Source organism: Bombus affinis, chromosome 14 (assembly GCF_024516045.1).
Source record: "Bombus affinis isolate iyBomAffi1 chromosome 14, iyBomAffi1.2, whole genome shotgun sequence".
Taxonomy (NCBI): Eukaryota; Metazoa; Arthropoda; class Insecta; order Hymenoptera; family Apidae; genus Bombus; species Bombus affinis.
In genome coordinates this window covers 9,281,459-9,297,728 of record NC_066357.1, presented here as the reverse complement: position 1 = coordinate 9,297,728, position 16,270 = coordinate 9,281,459, and the positions used below count along the sequence as shown (strand labels likewise).

The window sequence follows — 16,270 nt, the reverse complement described above, 5'->3', positions numbered from 1 at the left end:
GATTCATTTGTATAAGCATATTAGCATGTGCCGTTCATAATTATTCGTTTGTTTCACCGTTAATCATTATTTACAAATACCAGTTAGTGTGTCGTTATTTCCAGGAGTCCAGAATTAAATATCGAAAATAGATTGATTAAAAATTGACCAGAGGAAACGAGTGTAATTAAATAAATCGACGCGCACGAATCACTATATGTGCACTTTGATAATTTATATTATTTTAATTCTATTGGTATAAAACGTTTTTTCCTTCTTCCTATATATACAAAAATACTGCTATACTTATGTTAATAATATCCAATGCTTAAGAAGTTTAAATTCTAATTAATACGAGATGATCCAATTATTCCAATTATTCGCACAATCACGAAACCAGCTTTGTATTCGATCGACAAAGACAATTTAAAATTAGTCCTTCGGCTTATCATTGCATGATTTTGAATCTTTATCTTTCACGGTATTTGTCGAGGCTGGCTGATAGAAGAACCAGTGGATGAATTTATAATAGAAAAATATATTGAAATAAATAAAGGTATAAGCATAAGTATAAGTATAATGTATAAGTTTATGCTGATCCAGATCCTTATTCTCTTAGTGTTACAATACGATAGAATCGATAGGGAGCACGTTCGTATATTTATAGCAAAAGGACATTACCAAAAAAGTTAACCTTGTAGCTCCGGCTGAAGGCTACAAGAAACATAAATAGAGGTCTATTTATTAGTTGCTTTGTTCCTATACCTTGTAACCCAAAACATAATTTATATTCAAGGGCACAACAATATGGATCTCTCCATATTTAGAATATTTTTGTTTCGCTAGATTTTTTTTTCTGCGTAATAGCGGTCTCCAGGTCACGGATACACAAAAATAAAGATGTAGAGTTTTTCTTGAAGTAATTGCTTCATTATTAATCCACAATTAAGCTATATACAACGCGAATACAACAATATATTAGGTTGTCCGAAAAGTGTCTTTCTTTTACAGACACGTCTTTTACAACGACGCATCTTTATACAAACATGAAACCTAATCTGTCGCAGTGTTGTGATCTTTATTTCGATAGAACAAAATGGATCAAAATTTAAAATTCGACAAAATAATATAAAACGAAAAATGTTGCGCATCCATTATTTCCTTGTAAAACGAAAGAAACTTTTCGGACGACCTAATACACATACTGTTTCCTTGCGACAGCTATCTTACACAGCAATGCAACGACGACGAAAATATATAAAACGATCAGACGTGCAATTGCTCTGAAATATCACACGACCTGTGTCAGTAAAAAAATAAGTATATACCAGGATATCGTTGCGCTGATTACCTTAAAACTTCCTCACCGCCATTAAAGTTGCACATTCGCAGCGCTAACAATTTTTCTGCTCGCACGTTTTCCTACGTCTGTCGTTCCCGTACGATCCTGTCTCCTCTCCTACGCCATTCGTCGAATTCCGAAACATCAATAGACGCTCGTTGACAAATATTCGTCGTGCGGAAAGAAGCGACGGAGATTTCCTGGTGGAAAGTTCGCCGGGTCCGGAAACGATGGAAGGAAGGCCGGGGCCAAAATATACGATAGCGAATTCTCGGCTCGTGTCTGGTGAGCAGCCTTCATAACTGACGAAGCCCGTGGCCGCGCGGTTCGTGTTGAAATATCCGCGCGTGAATAATGCAGAAATCCGCAAGAAAATATGAAGGTGCATTACCGAAACGGAACAGGATATTCGCGCGGATATTTCGCCACCGTGGCGATTCTGCCGAGGGAGTGCCGGACATCTAGCCGAGGATACTAAGCCAGTCGCTTAAATCTACGAAGTTGGTCGGTTACTCGGCAAGACGCGGCCAGCAAATGGCGTTCAAATTAATTTCACCAAAGTTCTGCTCCCCCTCCCTCTCCCCTTTCTCAACGGTAAATTATTAATACCGTCGGAAGGTTGGTGCCTGCTGACTCGGTTGTCCTCGGTCAAATACGCTGTTTAATTAGGAAATCCGCAGTTGCGGCAAGGCGTGGATTGTCAACGGTTTTCACCCTCTTGCGGTTCTTGGAACTGGCGCGACCTATTCGCGCGATGACCACCGACCAGACGACAGATTGCCTGTATTGCAACGAAGGCGACGCGACGACCTGCTCCGTCGGCTAGTGAAACGAGCTTAAAACAATTCCCATGCGTCGTTCCGACTCGTGCTTGCTTGTCGCGTTGCGTCGACGTGCAATTACCATAGCGAGAGAGAATAACGCGCCCAGAGTTTTCGAAATTACGCGCCCGAGTCGATTTGACACACAGCGGAATTCCGCCCGCTTTGCGTAACTTCCTTTTTCACACGTCAAGCGATCCAGATGGAGAGATGTGTTTGGTGGTTGGATAGCCCGCTGATATTCGACGAGTTTCCTACGAAACTGACTCTGTTGGTAAATTGAAATTTTCCAAGCACGAGTTTCACAGAAGCATGGATGTGCGTAACGCAAAATGGGAATGAGGTGCGATTAAATTTCGGGAAACCGGCGTTGAGAGTCACAGTTGGACGCCAACGGCCATTGTGTACACGTTTGTATGACAATTTCAGCGAACGAAATTTTAATTAGCCCTGTGCATGATGCCGCGGCAAGGTTCGGTTATGCGCCTGGAATTAATCGTCGCCCTTTCGATGATACCGAGAAGTACAATTTCCACTGATTTTCGATTCTTTACGTTTAACGAGACATTTCGTGCGACGTGTATTCAAACGAGACAGATACTTTGATGATTTCTCCTACGTTCTTCCGTCTGTTCTCTCCTTTTCGAGAAAATTCTACGTGACAAGCTTTCTCCGTAATTTCTTTTCTTCGCCCTTTTGTTTCTCGAGATTAAGCCTCGTTCGGTTTAATTCGAATACCTTGAAACTTATTAATTCACTTGAACCGGTATTGACTTGATCTGTAATATCCTTTGTAAGGCTCGACGTAGAGACGACTTTTGTCCGCGCGATTCCAAGCCTTTCTTTCTTTTCCCCGTTAAGAACAACAAAGACAGACATGCGATCGCACGGATAAAAATCGCTCGTCTGTATCGGGCCTAGTTGAAGCATTTTAACAAAAACAGGCTCTTGTTCGTGGTTGTCTGCTTGCAGCAAAGCAAAAGAATGCTCGTATATCTGTAAGATCTGATCGATACATTTCAATTTCTCCCTACCAACAAATTTGTAAATTTCTCATTAAAAAAAAAAAATTGAGATGGTCGTTTATCGTCTGAGCGATCGTATCATATTCATATTCGATGCTTCACTTCGCCCGAATCGTCATACCATTATGGTGTTAGGTTGTCCGAAAAGTTTCTTTCGTTTCATAAGGCGACAATGGATGAACAACAATTTCCTTTTATATTATTTTATTGAATTAGATATGATCCATTTCGTTGTATTTCTATCGTTATGTTCGTGCATAATTCAATAAACTAACATAAAACAAAAGACATTGTGCGTCTATTATTTTCTTATAAAAGGAAAGAAACTTCTCGGACAACCTAATATTTACACGAATTAATCAACGAGATATTTCTCAATACAAGGTTCGGGTTTAATCGTGTTTGTAAATTGGATACGTTTACACGACGTTCTTCTTAAATTTAGAGAAGCTTTCAGCGACAGAAAAACACGGTTCGGTCGAAAATGACGGGAAGAACACAACAGGATCCGAAATTACCGTGTTCATAAAGCTGTCATACCTTTTAGAGCATGGTTTTCTTTTGCGAGCAGAAAACCATATTATTAAACAAAAGATACCGTGGAATTGAAGACTAAAGCAGACGTTGTAGGTCGTTTATTAACATTTCCGAGAAAATTGGAAATTCTCGAGGGTCGCTCTACATATACCTGGTATTTTTTATATTAGCTATACGCGTATGCGCGTGTTAATAAGGATCAGATATAATGTAGTAAAGTCAGAAACATCCGAATGAAAAGCTTTTCGAAATAGGATATACGTGAATCCTTTTGAAAAGAGAAACACGCAAATATAACTCGTGAATCCGTATAGTAAATAATTCGATATTAATATACGATCGAACGCGTGAACCGCACGACTCTCATGAATAAATCTGTAATAAATAGGAAAAATTTAATTCGTATAATTAATCAAAGTACGGGTACCGCGTTGGAACAATACGGGTTGCGTGTTATGAGCAGAGCGTTAATAAAAGTTCTTTTGAATACAATTAACAGTAACTACGTTCTATCACGGAATTACCCTTACATAATTGTACAAATTGCAATGGACCCCCATGTTACATGCCAAGCTTATTTAGCATATCCATTTAATGAACATACAGCCTAAGCAACAAGACTATAGCTTCTAGACTGTATACATCGCAGACCTTATAAACTACGCTAAAGCGTTGAATACTTCAGCTTGGACTATCAGTCCGGAAACCATTACCTTAATGTAAATTAATTTTATCAAACTTATCGTAAGAAGAACAGAAGCGTACTACTTTGCATTTTTCCTTGCTTCCGTATCAAGAAATCTACGATAAACGAAACACACACTGTACATACGGAGATATTTGTTCGTATCAATTTGGAATTTGGAATTTGGAAATACATTTTGCGTATTTTGTCTGTTTGTTCTTTCTTTGCCGAAATGACAAAAATGTCAAAACAGATTTACACTGCTCTAGAACATTTTCAGATTTTTTTGTGACACGCATTACCCTCTTTTGTACCTGGTTTCGGAATAAAACGAGACATGAATAGGCTGCGGATTTTTATGCGGTATCGTATCTTCGCGAAGAGAACTAAGAAAATGGAACTTGCGTGGTACTCCGTTTCGGCTACTAAAAATTACGACGAGTACTACCCCCTTTTCATTTGCATTCTCTGGATCGCTGCACCTTTAAATTCGCTATAAATGCACGAAAATCCGTAGTCCATTTATAAGGAAATTCGTGTAACGAACAGCGCGATTGTCGATAGGATTTCTTCAACTAATAATTCAACGCGTTCTCGTACCTCGTTCATTCTCCGTACATAAGCAGAAAATAAAAACGCTTAATAATATATAATTCTTGGAGCATTTACGAGCTCGATAAAGGCAGGAAGCCGAAGAACCTCCTTCTCTTCTCTTCGATACGTTGCAACAATAGTCCGAAAATAAAGCAGTCGATCTTCGTCGAAGCAATCGATAGACCGTCCGTTTCCGATTGTTAACTTCTCGATATAAAATGCTTTCTTGTCCCCTGGTTCAGATCTGACGTCTGCATCGGCTACTCGACGAATACATTAGGCTAACCGAGCCATATTCTTTCCAAGTAAGCAGACGCATCGATCGTCATAAGTGAATTCGCCCTTTGGATATAACCGGAGAGACGCACTTGGAATACTTGGTGGCCTCCTAAGAATTTTGAGAGGACGGCTCATGAATGCAAATTAAAACGTTTACCCCGCTCCTATCGCGCACCTCTTTGCTCATTCCCGTTATTTGACTTGCCGTATAAGCGGTGTTCAAAAGTCGATAAGCCGCTGCCACGGTTCCCTCGGAGGACTTAAATAATGAATGCGCGGGTAAACAGCTTTACTTGCTCAACATTCTTCCGGTCTTCTATACGTTCTCCTTTTTCGCTCTGAATTTTTCGCTTTTTACCGGGCTACCATATTTTTGGCAACTTCTATGCAGCTTCTATTTAGCGTGATTCACAAATGCACGTCCATGTTTCAGAACGGATGAACGTTACGTTATCGTCAGTTCGGTTAGCTGTCGATGCATGGACATAAAATAAAGAAGGCTCTTTCACAATTGATGTTGGCGTTTATTGTCCAAGAAAATATATATTACATATGTATATTCTCGATAAACAAGGAATTTCTATTGGAAACTGCTTTTTATAATATTTTACAATATTTCCTGTCACATTTACATTGTTAACGTTGCACTTTATAATTGAATTTAACACTTTGACTGCTACGTCGAAATTACATGTTTCCCTCGGGACACCACGGGAGTATTTTTATTATTCAAAGCATATAATGGCGAAATAATAATAAATTGACGATGCAAGACAACATTCTTCCCCAATGGACCGTTTATCTTATTGATGGTCACGGGTGACCACCGTGACGCCTTGGTAACAGTTGATAGCGACATATTGTAACAAGACTTCGTTTATTTCGACAAACCATTCGCATTTATTATTTCGTCGTAAGCAAAACGTGCAGGACATATTGTTGAAACATGTAAAAGATATTGGTAAACGGTATTTGCTCATTGTATATATAATAGCAAGGTACGTGCACACTTCTAACTTCAATTATACGATTATAAAGCAGCATTTACGATTATTTTCCAAGCTGTGTTTATAATAATATTCGTAGATTATCTCTCAAAGATATGGATACAAACACAGTGCATCGTTAGATGCAACATTTGTTCCCATTTCTTTTTATCGATGTTCTAATAAAAATGTTTAATTGCTGATTTTATTTCAAAGTATCTTCTATTTATCTGTTATATTCAAAATGCCCTAACTGTCAATTTTCATACAATTTTACAATTGTAAGAAGTTTACAATTGTAACATCCGGTCACCAATGACCACCGTGGCCAGTATGACCAATTTGGCAGTCCAAGCGCTAAATCGCTCATACGCTTTTATACGATATTGTCTTTTCTTTCTTCTTCTGTCCTGGAAACTTTTTTCAGAAAACAGGACAGATCCAGAATTGATCATGGGGACTGTCGTGAATGATCGCAGCAGTGGTATTTAAGATCGCTTAACACCTCGATGAATAATATGTACCATCGATAAGGTTTTAAATAAACGACTAATATCTCGTATGATACGTATCCATTGGTTTCTCAAGAACATATTAAATATCGTATTCGTTCGTACGTCTTATTAATTATTCGTGTATCGTCGATATGAATCGAACAAAGTGTCCGTGTACTTAGGAACGACAGTGAAGTTCGCCACAATTTTGACTTATCTTGAAACGTAGACTCGCCTCGAATACACTCGTCTCAAGTCTCAAGTATTTACATTCGTCTAAAATATATAGATGCGCATTTATGAATCATACCGTATATCAGACAGCCGGTTGAAATCGTGTAGAAAATTCGGCTGATGAAAATTGTTGAATTATACCGGCTTTGCCGAGTTAAACGTGGAAAAGGTGCGCGTTAATTTCGCTACCGGTCTTTCCTATCGTTAAATAGAAACCGCATTAACGTCGAAAGTGAATTAAAATTGGCGAATCGCATGGCTGTTACCGGCGCGGCACGATTATTCAATTAGGGCAGGCACTTGTCGTGGCCCGGGCATTTCCTTGTATTTTTCTGACTAAAGCGGAGACCCCGACCAGCTCATTAATTTCCTCCGCCGCGGAGTATTGTACGATTTAACGAATCGCTCGACAACGCTCGCGTTTGTTGACCGCTGCGGATTTGGTCGCATTGCTCGTTTCTCGCTTATGTAATCTGCCGTTTCCGCGGAAATTGGCCACTAACGAAGTGAAACGGCACCGTAATCGCGGCAAGTCTGCCAGGCTGCCGCTTGCTAACCCAGTTATCGAAGAATTTACGAACGGATGTAAAAATATTTTCGTTTATTTTGTGACAGCTTTTGATACACGACGATATAAAGATAATATACAATGTTGGAACAATTCAGGTAGTAGCAGTACATAGATTTCTAATTTATATTTAATTATAGTTGTATGTATAAATACAATTATAATTTGTATTTGTATATATATAAATATAATTTGTATTTAATTGTAATTACATTTTTATAGAGTTTGATATCGATGCTCGTGAATTGCTTGATATAAAATGGATATCTAAACTTTTGATTTAGGGTGAGGGGCAGTGTAGCATCGAGAGAAACAAGTGATTTCGATGAATATTTGTTTGAAGCGAGTACTACTAAATTGTAATACTAAATAGAAGTAGAAATGTAATTTTTTAGCTAAATTGTTTCGATTGTTTATCAACTTTCTAAACTGGCGTGTACGATAATTGAAAAAGTAATTGATCAATCAATTTCGAACGAAACTCATACACTTTTGTTACAAATTGCCGTTCATAGATCAAACCTCAAATTTCTATTCCATTATTTATTTATAATGCCTTTTTGGATAATATACGTTCAATTTACCCACCGGAAAAGGTAAATTTTTTTCGGAACGTTGGAACTTCAATTTTTCGCGGTTTCCTCTCAAAAATATGTTCAATCGCAGAATAATCTGTCGAACTTTAAGAAAATTCGGATGTTGTACTACACGCCGACAATGTCAAATGACATTTCGTCAAACATAATCGCAAGGCTTGTATAATGTACACTAAACAAATTGCACTTACATTTGGAGACTATCTACGTACAGTCCAAAGAGTTCCACGTAACCAGCGGTAGTTAATCTAAACAAAAATCATAAAAATCACTTGCTTTTATCGTCGTCGCACGAAAATCCCTCTTCGAGTTTTTAATAAATCAAATGCAATAAGCATGAAAGCATGAAAATTAGAGAAGAGTAGAATTATAATTAAAAGTTCAATTATACACATAATAAATCGCGAAACGGGTCTGTTTCTTTTCAATGTACATTAGTGAGAAGGTGATACAATTTTTCGAATTTTCTATACGTTCTATACGTTCAAGTTCAATTTTAATTAGGCAATATGATCGTACTACAATAAGTCAACATTTTAAACTACGATTTAATGCTCGAATATATGTACCCTATTTAGCTGTAATCATTGTCAAATAAATCGGGTTCTACGAGCAGATACATCAATAAACATCGCGTATCAATATATTATGTCTTAATTTTCTTCGTCAGCTTCGCGTTATTAAAATACATAATTTTGACGTAAATCGTAGCGGAGATATGTTAAATTGAAGCGGAGATATTGCACTGCAATCAATATTAATAGAGAGTTAAATGATCGAATCGTGATATTCTCTGATAAGCTATAGCATCGCTGAAAGTTATTTGTCATAACGTAATAACGTTATCCATATCATCGATTTACTAGGAGCTTCATATACCTTAATTCCTTAGGAATTCTTTGAAAAATTTGTCTCGTCGCGTATATCACGCTGTTATTCAAACTGTTGGAAGCGTAGCGCCGCTTCAAAGAAATAAAAAGCAACTGCAGTCGTCTTAACGAGGAACGTGCCACTATGAACAATATTTTCGATATGCTAATAATCTCGAGAACGATATCCAGATATACGTTCGTAAGACTGTGATTCAAACACTCATACAAAATTCATAAGCCATCGTACATATCACTTCACTTTTTTACTTCTCGTGCAGTAAATCCTTGTCGTATCGTATCTTTTGGATTTCGAGCATTCAAGAGCCTCTTTACAATCTTTTTATCTTTTAAAATCTCATTTTTTCTTATGCCGATTTGACGAACACGGCGTAACGTCTTAACGTAAGAAACGGAACAGACTCGATAGAAACCAGACAGATAGAAACCGAAAAAGGATAATAGAGACGAACGAAGAGATAGCTTTATTTCACGATTGCGTGTAACTCTTTTTCTATATCCTAATCGAACATGTAAAATCCACGTTGAAATCGTCGAATAAGCTGAACACGTTTCGTCGAGTCTGTTAAATACGAGGCTGAGCGACGAAATTTTACATTTGCTATCAAAACAGATTTCACGCCATCATCGTGCGTATAATTCGTTGCCTTTGAAGCGTCTATGTTACATGCCCTGCGTGGCCAACTAATTACGCAAACAAGCCAATGAACTAAAAGGACAATAAATTAATACTCTTTGTATCTGGTAATTAACGCGAAGCCAATTAATTAAAATCGCGAGCGTTGCCGCGAGACAACTTATCGGCAGCTATCTCACGAACATTTCGAGAGAATTCTTTGTGCGAAGAATTCGCATTAAAACAATCGTATCTGGTGATTTTCATTTCATTAAACACTAGGTTTCAATGTTAATAAAAGAGAAGCCAGCCCCAATGATCTTGGATTTTTCCATCGTTATTACTAATTACTAGCTGCGTGTGTCCGGCGTTGCTCTGGCTTTTGAGAGGCCGACCTTTTTAACTAATATTTCCACGATAAATTTTCAAGTCATTCGGGAACGCTCTCACCATCGTACGAGGAAAATTGATTCTTCGCATGTTCTCTTAAAATTGTTGAAAATTATTCAGCTACTCCACAAAAATAATTTCTCGGCCGTAAGTTAAGAGGGGGTTGTAGAGGGACGACGAGGAATATTCGTGCCAAATTTAGTGCGGATAAATCGAGCTATATAGAACCTTTTACCTGACACGTATACATACGTATTTTAACTTATACGTGTATAGAGAGAGAATACAGTCTAATTATGAGATTTTTGCGCGTAAAAGAAGGGTTGATGGGACGCGACGAGACCCGAGCAACTGCTATTATTTCGTATCATACAATTACGAATTATTCGCGCAATGATGCAACTAGTGGCGAATCTTGACAAAATAGAACCCACTGGCCTTGACATATATCGTCAAGGACTCTCTGCTGAACAACCTGCCCAAGTCTCTAGCCATCGCTCGTTGTTCTTCAATTTAATTTATTAAGAAAATTATTACTACGTGCATCGGATTCTACCTATGCGTAAATATATGCGACTGCGAACACGCACATAGCCCGCACGACAGTCACGTTTATCTGCCAGATTTTATTTCAAAGAAACGTCGCACGCGTTGCTCGCACGCTCGTAAAAATCTAGTCCAACCCAATACCAATTCTACATACGAGCGTAGGGGGGCCGATTTTCGACGAAAAAACTTTTTTTCTTAAAAATGGCTCGCCCGTTTCACTCACGTGTGGAATTGGTATCGGGTTGAACTAGATTTTTACGAGCGAGTGCGAGCGACCGAGCAATGCGTACGGTGTTTCTTCATGATACGTATATGCACAGCATACGTTGTTTTTTACAAATCTCGTTTCGTTAATGATTTTTTAAACGATAACGAACAATGGCTAAAATCTTCTGGGGGTTACTGTCCTTGACAACATATGTCGAGGACATTGGATAGTCTACTAGTAATATTCGTTTCTTTTTTTTCTTTTTTTTTTTTTTGTTTCTTTTTTTTTTTTAATTTCTCTCCGTTTGAAACTCGATCAAAGTTTGGTAACTATACCGATCGACAAAGCAGCAGTGAAAAAAGTCAAACAGTCGCTTAACGATCTTGCATTTCGTTGTATCCACACGTAACGTGCTTTGTTATCTTGTTTTTTTTTTCAGCGTCACTGTGCGATATCGTTTTCAACAGTGACTCGACGAAAACAGGGATAGTCATGTCACCAGGATATCCGAAACCTTATCCACCAAGGACGCACTGTACATACGACTTCCAGGGACGGGGAAAGGAACGAGTCCAAGTGGTGTTCCAGGATTTAAACTTGTATCATTCGCCGGTTGTATCGGACACAGCGAACGAGTAAGTTTCTGTTTACCATTCTACGTTATATCGTTGCCGACATACTCTGTCTACTCAAGATCATTCCAACATATCTGCACGTTGAAATTCGTCCTTTTATTAGCTTACAACGATACGACGATGAAAGTTATCTCGTTATTATTGAGAAATTATCGATGACCGTGAAAATCGAGAAAAGAAAAAGAAGCGATCTTGAAGAGAACAAACGCGAATCAAACTAGAAAGCTTGTTGCTCGTACATGCTTTTGTTTCTGCAAAAGTAACGAAAATATCAAAGAGGACGATATAGACGGAACACCCTGTACACGCAGGCTGTCTCAGATTTTAACAGCCGAACGTTGTCGATATAAGAAAAAAAATTTACATGAACGTAAGTCGTTGAAAACTTTATTAAAAAGTTATAGCAGAGATATGAAATACGGAGGGAACGGTAGTAGCGGACTCACGGTTACTGCGATATAATACAGGAATATACCAACGATATTTACGTTCATTCTGTTTATGCAAACGTAACTAATTCTTCATCTCGAAATGTTCACGGTTCTTGACAATACAAGATTGACAGCGGCCGAAAATAGAATTTACTACCCCTCGCGAATTTCATTTCTACCTTGTTTCGTTTCAACGAATCCACCATTTTGAGATGCAGAATTAGTTACGTTTGCATAAACAGAGTGAACGCAAATATCGCTTATCCGTTCTTACGCGATATCGCAGTAACCGCGAGTCTGCTACTAAGTTCCCTTTGTGTTTCATACTTTTTTTACGACTTTTTAATTTAAATAAAAGCTTTTTATTTAAAACGAAGCTTTAGAACTGTCTATGTCTGTATAACATCTGTCTGTTATTTAGTCTCATGAAATATAGCGACAACGTCTGGCCGCTAAAAATTTCACGATATTATATATATGTCGGAGATGTAGAGACATCGGGCCTTTCTTTTGGAAGATTTCCCAATACTTGGGCTCGGGGTGACATAACTGGTCGCCGAACGTAGCCACGGTCACGGGATGAACGAAATGTTTTACAAAGGAGGTTCCAGTGTTAAGGAATACGCTGTATAAACAATCAAGTCTTGATCAGGAGCAATGTTGGTTTATGTGGAACTGCCTAGTTACGGCGCTTGGGAATTTGTTGATATTCCCGATCGATATGTATTTGATATATGTAACTGTATCTGTCTTTTATTTTTAAATCTTCTTGGAGAGTTTACTGTCATCGTCTTGGAGTCAGTCTGTCAAATATGTCATTCGACATATATATATATAGCAAAATAACGCTACCATTCGATATAAACGAATCTCTAAATATCAGTCACGCAAATAATTGTGTGCCCAAAATATCCTCTGAAACTTATCTCGGAGCTGTCCTTTATAACCCTCAATCGTTATGCACTGTACGTTTGTAGACTTATCTTGGTATACCTGCTCCTGAGCACATAGTACTTATAGCTGCCACTTAGTCATACTAATATCTGTACGTATTCTTGGTAGCTTCGCTTTTCAAACATCGCTCTCGTGTGCCACTTGTGCGATATTCATTGGGAGAGATACGTTGCAGGCACGTGTTTGTACTGCAGACAAAATCATGAAAGTCATAAAAATTGTGAAATTCAACGGATACCTGTTATACCGACCTGGATAGGATTTTACGAAATAAAAAGCTTGGACAGCTGACCCATTTGTCAGTTAAAAACCAGAAATGTTATAGAGTATGACTAAACTGACGTAGTTTTTCCCCTGGAAAAACATGATCTTTCTTGTTTGTAATTTTATGAAAAATTTATTGTACAAAATTCTACGATTCATAATATCTCGCTAATGTATTTTATTTTGGAGTTATCGTATCTCTGCGATAAAATGGCAATTTGCATTCGAAGAAATACGACTTTTCGGAAGAGACATAATTCTTATTATTCTATTATTATTTTTCTTTTCGTTTATTGCTCTTTCGCGTCTATTTCGACGTGTTTCTCTTTGTATAAAATGAAGATTTTCACGATTATCCGTCAGATTGAAACATTAAGTGGCTCATATTTCTACGAGCGATACTCAAACGAGTACGTAGTAGTAAAGAGAAAATTCTCCTTATGATTTTAACGTTCGTAAAAAGTTCCAAACCGAATGACCATAATTTTTAGCGAAACAGACTAGCATAACAAAATAGAGTAAAATTAATTGGATTTTCAAAGGAGCCAACAATGCGTTATACTTCTGGTCTACTTATAGTCCTTATATATAAACTATTTATTATATTATACATAAATTATCAAAAACCAGAAGAAGAAATAAAATAAAACAGGGTGTGCGATAGGATTAAAGACGTGCGAAAAGGTATGGGTGCGTGAATCGTTCATCGAATCAATCAGTCGTGTTAGATTGTTCGTATTTTTAAAAACGTGAAAATATCGAATAAAATACATCCATATGATTCGCGTACAGTTCACAAATTGTAAAACAGTTTCGCGTTTGAAATCGTAGAATCATTTGTCGAACAAGTAAAAAACTATTGTTCGTTTAAATGCGTCTATTACTATGTCGCGCTTTTCAACAACCAGCAAAGAGAATTTGCAACCTTACAAAAAGCACTACAAACGTTTGTAGAAACACGGAAGAGCAGAATTTTGATACGTAATATACATGGTATATTACTAAAGATCGTTAAATATAGACTTGAACCATATGATACACAGAGAATAAAAGTATTGGATACATAAAATAATTTTAATCACCTAAAACGATGAATTTCACCGCAAAGATGCTAATCGAATAAAATTTCAACTAAACGAAGTCATTTATAAAATTGATTCGAACCTAATCCGAGCAATATAAGAAAGTACACGGTATAATACGTACTGTTTGCAACGACTTAAATCTGAATAGTAAAAAGAGCAGATACATAAAAGTAAGTACAACGGCCTCTGCTTAGTTTCTCAACGCTGCATTCAACATCGCGTAAAAAGAGTGTCGCGATAATCCCTCGTTTTAACTCTCTCTCTCTCTCTCCCTCTTTTTTTTGTACCGTGAAGTTTTTCCAACGCTGAAAAATTAAAGTCAACAATGACAAAAGTCCCCACTCGATTTCTTTATCATGGAACACCATTAGAAGGTGTGCGAAAATACGGCTTTGGCGGTGAACGCGTTGAAGTTAAAACGGCATCGCGTCGATAATGGCGGAAAAGAACTAACGGGGCCGGACGAGCGGAGCGGTGTTCCAGTGACGTCTTCGGTGTGTAATCAAAAGCCAATGTAGAATTTGGCAACTGCGAGTCCAAACGGTGCTTGACGTACCTTCAAATACAATTTGCACGAAGTGCATCGAGTGGCGATGGCCGAATTCCGCCATTAGCGTGCCGATTGATCGACGAGTTCGTTTCGTTGTCCAGCGACGAGGATCGGACGTTCCTGGAATTCTGCTTGTCCTTGTGAAAAGCACGGGAACGGACAGTTGTGATCGATTTCACCAACGCACGTGTGTAGCGTCTGTAAAGGGATTGCGTGTATCGTGACAATGCGCCAATATACAACCTTGTCCACGATTTTTCTTTTTTTTTTTTCTTTTGCCACTTACCCTGATTGGGAAAGAATTAATTGCTGTCTAATCGTCAGTTGGCTAAGACAATTACTAACTCGCGAGGATCGCCGGTTTCTCTCTCTTTCTCTCTCTCTCTCTCTTTCTATCTCTGTTAATTCGACAGATAGAAACGACAGATAGAAATTTCAGATTTCAAAACTTTTATAATAATTAGATCTGTTTTGTTTTTTTTTTTTTTTTTTTTATTGAATCGTGTTGTTAGTTGTCAGACGTGCGGTGAAAGAAGTGAACCGAAATATTCACAAAGCGTTGAAACGAAAGGTACGTTCGAAGCCTAAAAAATCACGAATATGTCAAGAGATGAGATGTTTGTGGTTTATTAGTGAAATTGTGCTCCGAGCTTTGGAATTTAATTAAAACGAGTTTGACGGTAAACAGGCTACACGGAGATTGGTTTGAGTTATTATATCGATGTATTCTATCATGTAGTTATAATTATGGAGAGCTCTATTATCTAGAATTTATGTATGTTTGTTTCGCAAAGATAATCATTCCATTAATTTGTTTAACGTACTGTAACCACATCATGGTATAACATTAACGTTTAAATATTTATTCTGTCCGAAATTGGAATTAAAATTACGTAAATCGAATGACATTCCTCAGGCAGTTTAAACTATTTATCTTATAATATATTTCCCAATTACATTCCTCGCGTCATTAATTGATCGACATGGAGGAACAGTATTGTTAATTTTATCGGAAATTAATAATCAAAAACGACGCTTTCTACCTTTCTAACGAAATTGCTTTATATTAATTAAATTATAGATTTAGATTACCTGTTGAAAAATTACTCGCGCATATATTCTTTACCAACGAAGCTCGTTTCACTACTGAACGTTTACTAATCGATTTTCTAACCCTCTGTAAAGTGATTACCAACTTGTTTTGTAAGAATTATCAAATGCTTCTGTATGTGTATAGTAACGTTTAAGCCACGGATATTTATGCAAATTCATATTTTTACGAATATAATTAAAAAGATAGAGAATCGTTTTGCCTATTAAACATTATAACGGATACCATACCGTGGGTATTTTGTATACTTTTGCGCATTATATGCATTTTATGCATTTTTGCATGTTCATATTTTCTAGAAATGCACGAAAATCCGCGGTCTAATAACGTTAAAAGACATGCTCGTAGATATATTCGTGACGTACAGAATGATTCTCCAGCTAGTTAACTCAAAAGCAGCATCGTCAATCACATGACGATGATAACGCCATATCCCTACGTGTAATC

General features: G+C 37.5%; 1 protein-coding gene across 3 annotated transcripts in view; it reads left to right on the top strand.

Annotated features, from left to right (window-relative positions):
* LOC126924568 (suppressor of lurcher protein 1) overlaps positions 1-16,270 on the top strand; it is a 530,829-nt gene that overhangs the window by 449,610 nt on the left and 64,949 nt on the right. For all 3 annotated transcript variants that reach the window (XM_050739228.1, XM_050739229.1, XM_050739231.1), the window contains exon 9: positions 11,233-11,428. In XM_050739228.1, the coding sequence (XP_050595185.1) occupies positions 11,233-11,428 (196 nt within the window). The remainder of the gene's footprint in view (positions 1-11,232; positions 11,429-16,270) is intronic.